The sequence below is a fragment of the Setaria italica genome, chromosome IX (genome assembly GCF_000263155.2).
Source record: "Setaria italica strain Yugu1 chromosome IX, Setaria_italica_v2.0, whole genome shotgun sequence".
NCBI classification, from domain to species: domain Eukaryota; kingdom Viridiplantae; phylum Streptophyta; class Magnoliopsida; order Poales; family Poaceae; genus Setaria; species Setaria italica.
The window spans coordinates 18,751,936-18,762,363 of NC_028458.1; the positions used below are offsets into that span (position 1 = coordinate 18,751,936).

The 10,428-nt window shown below is 50.8% G+C and overlaps 1 protein-coding gene, 1 long non-coding RNA gene and 1 pseudogene across 2 annotated transcripts; 1 reads left to right on the forward strand and 2 right to left on the reverse strand.

Annotated features, from left to right (window-relative positions):
* Window positions 1-2,390: 2,390 nt before the first annotated feature.
* Window positions 2,391-4,164, reverse strand: LOC101753240 (heavy metal-associated isoprenylated plant protein 6). The gene is made up of 4 exons (XM_004982966.3): window positions 3,882-4,164; window positions 3,448-3,779; window positions 3,265-3,343; window positions 2,391-3,152 (listed from the first exon to the last, which is right to left on the reverse strand). Exons 1-4 carry the CDS (start codon window positions 4,051-4,053, stop codon window positions 2,650-2,652), a joined length of 1,086 nt encoding a protein of 361 aa, XP_004983023.1. The 5' UTR covers window positions 4,054-4,164; the 3' UTR covers window positions 2,391-2,649.
* Window positions 4,165-6,663: 2,499 nt separating this feature from the next.
* Window positions 6,664-7,097, forward strand: LOC101757305 (annotated as a pseudogene).
* A 1,322-nt stretch (window positions 7,098-8,419) lies between these two features.
* On the reverse strand, window positions 8,420-10,428 carry LOC101757708. Its single transcript, XR_001163130.2, has 2 exons — window positions 10,308-10,428; window positions 8,420-9,761 (listed from the first exon to the last, which is right to left on the reverse strand). It is a non-coding gene; the product is annotated as an uncharacterized LOC101757708 (long non-coding RNA).

Consider the following 10,428-nt stretch of genomic DNA (forward strand, 5'->3'; position numbering starts at 1 on the left):
TAGGACGCGCGAGGCCCGCCACGTCCCGGCGTACGGCCGGCCAGCCCCAGCCCGGCCGGATTTCTAGCCTCCGTGACGACTGGCAGCGCGCAGCGGAATGATTCGCGGTGCCCGGGACAAAAAATGATTCTTGTCATAGTTGTTTTAGACGAGACGGCGGGGTTTGATTGCAAGGTGACAATGCAAAATGCATCTGAGAATTTTTGTACGCCTCTCCTTCGTGACGTTGATTGCGCCGATGATCCATGGTGAACGTAGGTTTGGTCGAGCTGATGATGATTGCAACAGGAGATAAAGATCGACAAGCTCGCCATCCACTCCATTGGAGCCAATCATCCGGTTACTTTTAGCATGGGACAAATTAAATGTACACTCTCCCAAAACAAATCGTTTTAGATTTCTCCACTACTACGTTGAAATGTTGCAATATAATTGAGTCACTATAAACTCTCGAGCTAGAAGAGAGGTGATGGTTTGAAAGCTTGCCCCGTCTACACTAAAAAAAAGACGTTACAATAACAAATTAATTGGTGCCCACAGCTCTAGCAAATGTATTCTGTTATAAAATAAATCCCATTATGGCATATAAGGCGGATAAAGTGAAAGATGATATGCCAGTGATACTCGATAAAGTATTGATTGATAAAATTTAATTTTTTCTATGGACAATTCGATAAGCATTTTTCTTCTTGAAATTTGCTCAATGTTCATAAACTACGCATGGTATATTTGCTTGACCTTTTCTTATGGAGCTCGCCAATAAAGTAGATAATCGTTTATATATCACCGACATAGTTAATGTAGGTTTAGATGATCGCATTATCTTGCTGATAGCCATGAAAATATCATCAATAAATTTGTTTCTTAAGCTAAATTTGATATAAATTATGAAAAACAATGTGCAAATTTGCCGAACTACACACGGTGTAATGATGATACGGTTTTCTTGAGCTCGCCGATGAAGTAGATAATCGTTTTTATATCACCGACATGGCTAACGTAGCTCAAGATGGTCACCCTGGGTCTTAAGTCCTAACATCCTTTTCCATGGTGACCAAACGAAACATTGGCTATCTCGTTGGGTGCTGGCGATGTAGAGTAGAGGATATGGTGCATGAACCAAACGGTAGATACACGAAGAATAGATAGTTTAAAGGAGAAGGAAGAAGAAGAAGAAAAAGTGAGATTTTCTTTAGTCACCCGTGGTGGGATCGTGGACCAAAATTTGTGTGAGCCAGTATTTCTAACACATTAACATCCTTATCAACTAGGATAAGAAAGTGACATAATAGAGGAGATATTATACATAGAACCTCTTTAGACTAAACTATGCACACGCACGAGTATTTAATCATCTGTTGCCAAAACGTCTGCGCCAGGGGGTAGACCGCTGGACACTCACGATCGCCCAGCTTAGCCATTTCCGACAATTAGGCCATGTTTAGTTACTCCCAACTTCCAACTTTGACACTATGCAAAAAGAAGATTCCCCATCACATCAAACTTGCGGTACATGCATGGAGTACTAAATGTAGATGAAATTAAAAAGTAATTGCACAGTTTTGTTGTACTTTACGAGACGAATCTTTTGAGCCTAATTAGTCAATATTTGGACAATAATTCACAAATACAAACGAAACGCTACAGTGTGCTACAGTGCTGTAACAGTAATTTGGCACCTCCCAAATTGGCCAACTAAACAAGGCCTTAACTACAGAGTGCTCCGTTTTAGAAGTCTCCGAAGGACAAGTTTGTTCCGCATACTCGCAGCCGCAATGCTGCTGCAGCAGCCCATAGAAAAACACCATGACCCGCACGCACTAAAGAAATCCCCTAGAAACACCAGAATATTCCAGGGCTACTCACCCACGTCGGATCGAAGAAAACCACGGCCGCCGTCGTCCCGGTCACTGTCAGGCCGTCACCGGAGCTAAAAACCCCTAGAAAACTCCGTCGAAAAAGGAGAACGCTGTGGTCGAATTATTTGGCAAGAAAGATTTTACTTTTCCCGTAAGGAAAAGACAACGATTAGCATTAAACTATGTTTAGCGATATGCTTAGTTATGCCAAAACCACAAGATAAGACACTACCGTACGGTACGTGCACAAGCAAAAACCCATTAACGCTAGTCGCCCAACTTTTTGACTTAACCGCATGGATTAAACAACCGTTAACCTGACGCTCCTTGCGCCGACGCAGCGCCAAGGCGAGAAGTTAACCACCGTGACCGTGAGAACGCCGGAGCGGCCAAAGCGGGCGAGCATCGGGAACCCTCCTGAGGGCGAAAAGACGGGGTACCCGTCGGCGTCGATGACCTCACCGGCGACGGCGACGCGACACCACAGCATCCAGATCGAGGGCCACGTACGACCCAGTAATGGCGATTAGCGATGATAAAAGGGCAAAATTTCATCGGTGGCGGGTAGATTACATGACGCTGCAAATTACACCGGGGCGGAGAGAGTCGCTGCTGCCATTTACAGTCTGCTGGTACTGGACCTCGGGGGCACTGATTAAACTACTAGCTAACTGATAATTAACTAAGCTGCTAAACCCAAGCCATAGCTTTCTGGTATGACACAGCGGAGTTCGACGGAGGGAGGGGCGGCGTCGACGGCCGGCGGGCGGAGGGAACGAGCTGGGCTCGCTCACATGACGGAGCAGGCGTTGGGGTTCTCGTCGCTGAACATCTGGGGCGCGTGGAGGTGGGCGCCACCGTATGGGTAGGCGGGCGGGGGCGGGTACTGGACGCCGGCGTTGGGGTAGAAGCTGGCGGGGTGGGGTGCCGGGGCGGCGCCGTAGTAGCCCCCGGGGGCCGGGGGGTACGGCGCGTAGCTGCCGTAGTGCGGCGGCATCTGGTACATGCCGGCGTCGGCCATGGGCATGGGCGCCACCGACGCAGAAGCGGCACCGGCGGACTTGTCCTTCTTCTCCTCGCCGCCGCCACCGCCGTCCTTCTTCTTGTCGCCGCCGTCGGCCTTGTCCTTCTTGTCATCACCCTTCTTGTCGCCGCCGTCCTTCTTGCCCGGCGCGACGACCTCCACGGTCCGGCTGAGCTTGTCCCTGAGGTAGCCCGGCAGCGCGGCGGCGTCCATGGTGCCGGTCACCTTCACCAGGTCCTTGGCGGCGTCGATCACCACATCCTTCACACCTGGAACCAAAACAAAACATGTCAATTCAAATATTCGATCTGGGCGAGAAAGCTCGCAGCCTTTTGACGGTTCGTGCGGGGAATCCGCGGCGAGAACGAAGGGAAACCGCACCTTTGATCTTGTAGATGCGGCGCTTGATGCGGTCGATGCAGCCCTCGCAGTGCAGCCGGATCTTGAGCGTCACCGTCTCCTGAAAGAAAAAAAAGCAGAGTGATTTCAGTTTTTGCAGACATCGGAGGCTGACGAGAGCATGCATCAGCGGCAGTGGATTGGAATCATCGGCAGGTAACTGACCTCCTTGGGTTCCTTGGGCTTCTTCTCCTCCTTGGGCTTGTCGCCGCCCTTCTCCTTCTTCTCGGCCTTCTTGTCGCCGCCCTTCTCCTTGTCTGCCTTCTTCTCACCGCCACCCTTCTCTTTGTCCGCCTTCTTCTCACCGCCGCCGTCCGCCTTCTTCTCCTTCTCCTTCTCCTTTTCCTTGTCCTTCTTGGGCGGGCCGGCGCCGGCGGAGACGATCTGGACGGGCTTCTTGGCCCTGGCCTCGATGCGCTCCTTGAGCTCCGCCGCGTCCGCCGGGCCGGTGACGGTCACCTTGCCCGCCGCCATGTCCGCGACCACGGACTCCACCCCTGCGCCGCCACAGAGGAAACAGACAACGGTCAGAAACAACAAATCCCACTCGCCGTGAGATGACAACGGCAAACCTGCGACACTCTCGAGCGCAGACTCACCTGGGGCGTGCTTGATGGCCCTGCGGACCTTGCCGGCGCATCCGGCGCAATGCAAGTCGACCTTGAGCACGATGGGCTGCTGCCCCGCCGGCGCCGCCGCGGCGGCGTCCTTCTTCTTGTCGCCGCCGCCGCCGGCGGCGCCATCCTTGGCCGCCTTCTTCTCCTCTCCCATGGTGGTGTCTGGCGTCTAGCCTTGTCTGTGGCGGTGGTTACCGAGGGCGCTGGGCGCGGGGTTCGAGGTTGCAGGCTGTGGGGGGTTTTGGGGACGGAGGGGATCGAGTGCCGGGTGGGGGCGGCGTTAAATAGCCGGGGAGAGGGCACTCTGGGAGCGGGGCCGCGGGGGTGGGTGGGTGCAGTGATGGCGGAGGGGAGGGGAAGAAAGAAATTTGCGGTTGCTGCGGCCTGCGGCTGCGTCTGCGGAGCGGGTCGGACCCGGGTGGGCGATGGAAGAACCGAAAGAATGCTGCGCGAAGCTGCTGACCGCGGAACGGCTTGGCTCGGATGGATGTGGACGTGTGTGCGTGCGCCGCCGTCAAGGCGTGCCGCTTAACGTTCCTTTCCGCGTTGCTTCCTTGGGCGTGCCGTTTTCCACGGACGGAATGGAATTGAAGACCTTTTATGGTCGTGGATTTCGCAGGAGTAAGTACAGCGCTGGTAGTTAATGGTTTTCTCGTCGGCAAGTTAAAAAACAGCTCTTCATGGTGTCACCAGCAGTGTCAATTTTGCTAAATCATCAAGACAAACTCCATCCCCAATCTATGATTTTGTGATGTGGGACTGTGATAAATTTTCTCTCCTCTCTCCCCTCTATTCTTCGTTAGAGATCGTATCAACAACATATCTTGCATAAGATCTGATTTCTTCATATTTTTCCATCTCTCCTCTTGCCACCTCAGATTTTTTCCTATATGCCACCATATTTAATGCTATGAAAACCAGCTGACACTGACCTTATCTTCCAAAATTAGAGATGAAAAACAACGTTAATGGTGCCACTGAACGAGTCGAACGTGACACCTGCCATCTGTACACTCAAATTTGCCATCTGTGCTTCTGGTAGCACTCTGCCTCCAATCATCAAGCACGTCGACGAAGGCTATGGCGCATGTGGCAACGACGCCGCAGTAATACTTTGGTCAGGCGGCGGCTCCCTCGCGGCGGATTCCGGCCGGGGGAGGCTGGTGCCTGGTTTCCTTCCCGGAACGGCCCAGGAGCCTACTGCATGGCCCCGCCGGTTTCGATTTAACTCCGCGCGCGCCGTGACCGGGGACGACACCAGCGGTACGGCACCCACGTGTGTTCCACCCCGCGCGCGCCGCGCTGGCTCCGTACGGGCCGTGCGGCCCACGGCGGATGATTCGAGCCCCCCGAGGCTTTTTCAAACGTCGGTTGGCGCTCACCACCGCGGAATCCACGCGCGCGGCAGCCGGACTGGCCCAGGAGCCTCTCCGGTTGTCACGGGCTGCTGGGCCTCGCGGCCTGACATGTGGGCTCGTCTGCTTCTTTGACGCCATGTCGGTCGGGCGGGGTTTTCTGGCGTAATAAGAGCTGGTTCTCTAGGGCATGCCAAAATTTTGGCAAGTCAAAATTTAGGCAAAAAAACTTGCTAATATTTGAGACGTTGTCAAATTTTGGTAGGCAAATTTTGGCATGCCAAAATTTTGGTAGCCAACCAATCATGCTCTAAATCATTCGGTATCCGTCGTGTACAGTTTGGCACGACTTTGCCTCTTTCGAAAATAGCTCCAGCTCTGGTTCAATGGGTGAAGCAGCTATTTTTATTTTAGCTTGTCTTGTCTTGTTGGAAAAACGTTAGCAAAATAGCTTCTTCTGATTTTTAGAATGGGTAGAAGAGGTAAAATGCCCACAATACCATTTGTTTCTTTTCATTACTTCTCTCCTTTCTTCATATTTTTCTTCTATTTTTCTCATTTCGTTCGTTACTTTTTCTTCTTTATTTATTTCTCTTACCTTCCTATCCATCTTCTCTTTCTTCCTCATTTCTTCCTCCGCTGCCCACTTTTCTTTCATCTTTCCCCTGCTCTGCTCCAGCACGGCAAACGGCAACACCTCGCAGCGCCGGGTCTACTTCTGGTCACGCCACTCCTCGGCACCCCTCACCGTCGGCCTGCTCCCACGTGCTCAGCTCCGGCGCGCCCCATTCAGCTGCCCTGCTATACCCCCGCGTGCTGCATCTCCACGACCTGCTGCTGCATCCTCGCGTTTGCGCTGCCCCGCGGCTGCCCCCCGGTTCTGTGCCACCGCTGGAGATTGCGGCCGTCAAGGTAGAGCTGCTGGGCCGAGAGCTGGCGCTGAACCGCAACGCCGTCTCTGCGCTACCATCCCATTAGGTGCGGGGTATTTTTTTTGCCAAAAAACTACGAAGGAGGGGATGAGTCATGAGAAGCCACAATTTTTTGGCTCATGCCATCTTGTACAATCCAGTTGATGGCTTCTCCATGGTTTCAGCCCATGAGCCGTTTTGCTTTGCATCATTTGGGATGGCTTCACCAGAAGCGGCTCCCAAACGAGGGCTTAGAGCAGCTCCAAAAGCTCTCTTAAAATTGCTCCAAAACCTTATTTAGGGGAAAAATAAAAAAACTTACCTCCAACAGCACCCCATCCTTCCCATAAAAATGCACGGACGCCAAAAATACCTCTATCACCCCGCATATACGCGGGGTCCGGTCCATCCCCAATCGCCCCCAAACCAGAATTTTTGGTGCCCATTCTCCATTGCAGCCACACGATCATCAGCATCGTCTCACTTGCTGCGGTCTCCATGGCACCTCACTCCGCATCCAGCTACATCGTGTGGCTCCGGCAAACACTATGGCGGTGGCGGTCACGCGCCGCGGCGTGCGTGGCAGTGCGGCTGGCGAGGCGGTGGTCCTGGCGGGGCACGTGGCGGTGGGCGTCGGCGGCGGTCGTGGTGCGGGCGGGACACTTGAACCACCCGGTGTTCCGGGAGCTGCTCCGGCAGGTGGAGGAGGAGTACAGCTTCCCGTCCGGAGCCTGCGCGAGCCCCATCGCGCTCCCTGCGATGAGGGCCTCTTCAAGCACGTCCTCTGCCACCTCTCCTCCCTGTCCAAGTCCTCCCTGTTCGTCACCCTCGAGGACCTCAAGAGCGGCGCGCTCTCCTTCTGCTGCGTCACCGCCGCCGGCGACTCGCTCCCACTCCTCCATGGCATCTCCGCCGACAAGGCTGTGTGGTGAACGCGCCAGCAGATGCAAGTCGCCCGCGCCATTGCGCGTATGTGTGCGACCATTTCGTCTTCCTTTCGTTTTTTCTTCTTTTGCTCTCGCTCCCTCCATTTTCATCCAAGAGGAGCTGAGACGTGACGGGAACCAGCAAGTAAGATTGAGCGCGGCCGGCCGGAGGCGGTGAAGTGAGATGACGGAGAGGTCTACATGCCGATGTGGACAGTTTTGAAGTATTGGGGAGTTTATTCTTGGAAATCTGCCGTGGGATGACATGATTTTGGAAGAATAAATTTTTAATAGAGCTCCCAATAGATAGTTTTGGGGGAGATTTTTTAGTAGACTCTTGGAGTTGCTCTGATTGTCTACTACGTGAGCGCGTGGGTAATAGGAGGATGTGGCCCAGTAGGCCCATTAATTTAATGGCTTATTCTCCTCCGGTCGTCGTTGTACTCGCTGGGCTTTGCGGTTGGCCCCAGAACTCTAATCTAATCGGTGAGCCCATGCACCGAACACCAGAGGACAAATGGGTACGCTGGCTTACCATGCAAACGTGTGTATTTTGTGGAGACGTACATCCCATCCTCCTGACAATGTCATAGATTAAACAGGAATCTAATAATCCCTCCTTTCTAATTTATTCATAGATATTATTATGCATCTAGATCTATTGAAACAAAAGCTAAAACAACCTTCAATTTAGAATGGAGGGAGTACAAATTAAAGATAGATTTACAACCCCACGGCAGAACGCAGAGTTGCTTTGGGAGAAGGTGCAACACATGCTGTAAAATCTAGGAATTATGTTAACAAAATTTTCCCACTAAAAAGAAATTCAAGAAGCGCACGTTTTTATGAAAGTCAAGGTTTACAAATTTGGATAAACACCCAGACAAATTCAAAAGCGCTTCCAAGTGCTTATACGCCATATTGGTTCTGTAAGATACGTTTTTATGATCTGAGGGGGCCAATTTTACCACATCAGGACTAATATGTATAAGAAATTAAGAATTGTATAGAAGAAAAATACAATAGGTTAGAGCATCTCCAACGGATCTCTCAAATTTGAACCCCTACTTCTAATAACTCTCATCCACATTTCACCTCCCTACTACTCTGCGCGCTCCAACCGATCTCTCATATGCCTCCCTACTTTCCAACCACCCCTATTTTTATTTATATCTTGTAACTAACAACTTTACTATTTCATATGTATATAATGATAGTTTTTGCAACAACAATTCATGAAAGGACAATATTTACAATAAATGTTCTATAATTTCTTTTTATGCCATTTTTTAATGTTTATTTTTCGAATGCTAATAATCTACACATAATAAAGACAAACAAAAATGAACATGATAGCCTACAGATAGTGTTCGTACAAAGTCCACACAAATAAAATACATGATTTAAAGAAAATACATGGTGCATTAACGAGAAAATAATACATGATCAATACATGTCCGCATGTCGGTTCCACAGGTGCTCGATTAGATCTTCTTGAAGTTGAGAATGGCCTTGCAAGTCTCTTATATTATGATGAACTTGGATGAAATCATGTAGTTCTTGAGTACGGTTACGCACTTCACGTGGTGTAGGTATCACAACTTGGCCGACACCGTCGTAGTGGAAATCTTCATCTTCATTTCACTCATCTTCAATAATCATGTTATGCATGATGACACAAGCCGTCATGATTTCTCTGAGCGTCTCTTTATCCCAGAAACGGGCTGGACCGCGAATAATAGCAAATCGAGCTTCTAGAACTCCGAATGCTCGTTCCACATCCTTCCTAGTTGCTTCTTGTCCCTTGGCGAAATATTTCCTCTTATTGCCTAGTGGTTGTGATATTGTCTTCACAAAGGTCGCCCATCGAGGATAGATGCCATCTGCAAGGTAATATCCCATCATATAATCATGATAATTGATGGTATAATTAACTGCAGGAGCTTCCCCTGTGCTAGCTTGGCAAACAAATGTGATCGGTGTAGAACATTGATATCATTGAGAGACCCCGGCAAACCAAAGAAAGCATGTCATATCCAAAGATCATGTGAAGCAACAGCTTCAAGGATGATTGTGGGCTCCTGCAAATGGCTCGTATGCATACCCTGCCATGCTGTAGGACAGTTTTTCCATTGCCAATGCATACAATCTATTGCCAATAGAAAGTAATCTAGCTGTGTCATGCTCATTTGGAGTCCTCAGATACTCATCTCCAAACACTTCAACCACAGCTCTGACAAACCTTCTTAGACTCTGTATAACAGTACTTTCACCAATATGAATGTAATGGTCCATGAAATCTGCAAGGAACTCCATGACTTATCATCATGTATGCTGCAGTAATCTTTTGCAAACATGATAGACCAAGGCGTCCATTTATATCTCTTTTTTGCACAAAATACTTATCATGTTGCTCTACAGCTTGCACAATTCGGATAAACAGAGAGCAAGCCATTCTAAACCTTCGCCGGAAGAAAGATGGTCCATAGGTCGGAGCGTCTGAAAACTCGGTCTCGATGAATGTACCGACGCCCAGGCACTGAAACACCCCACCGTGGAACATTCATAGCTTCATATTGAGTATGTGCTTGGTGTAGTGTTGTAAGAATGAGTTCATCGTCATCATAGTCGGAGGACGAGGAGTCTAAGAGGAAGAGACGACTCATTTTCCTGCATTGGCAAATCAAACGAAATATCAATTGATACTGAAACAAAAGGCAATTGCAATTGTATTGGAAAGAATCTGCTCTCTTTCTCCTGCTCCTACTCTCGCGGGCAAGTAGCAAGCAAAATCAATTTCCCCCTCTCACAGGCAAAATCAAGCACGCAGCACAAATCTCCTCACAGCAGCAAAATCAATCCTTTCTTCTACTCACAGCAGCACGGAGCAGCAGTAAAAATCAATTCCATCTCTGCTCCCGTCGATCTCTCTGGGCAAGCGGTGGTTCGGCAGGGCTGCGTGCCGTGCATCACCACGCCTCCGCACCTTCCGGCTTGCGGAGTTGCGAGATGTGCAGGGCGGCGGCGCCGCCGCATCAGCCGGTGCGCGGATTTGCAAGCTGTGCGGGACCTAGCCGCCGCATCCTCTGGTGCGTGGGGTGCGAGCTATGTGGGGGCCAAGCACCCGTGCAGGAGGATCCGTGAGGGATCGTCGGGCTCGTCGCCGGAGGTGGCAACTAGATCATCGCTGCGCCGAGGAAGGAGATGGGTGCGTACCTGGCGTGCGTGCAGGCGCGAAGACTCCGCGGCGGCGCGGGAGGAGCGGCAGTTGCTCGCCTCGGCCGGATGAGGGTCCGGCCGGGAGCTCCTCCGGATGAGAGTTCGCGGGATGAGGACC

Coding starts and splice junctions, on each gene's coding strand:
- LOC101753240 (XM_004982966.3), bottom strand. CDS start 4,053: ATGGGAGAGGAGAAGAAGGCGGCCAAGGATGGCGCCGCCGGCGGCGGC. Junction 3,344..3,447: donor AGCCCAAGGAACCCAAGGAG/GTCAGTTACCTG, acceptor TTTTTCTTTCAG/GAGACGGTGACGCTCAAGAT. Junction 3,153..3,264: donor CCGCATCTACAAGATCAAAG/GTGCGGTTTCCC, acceptor TTTTGGTTCCAG/GTGTGAAGGATGTGGTGATC.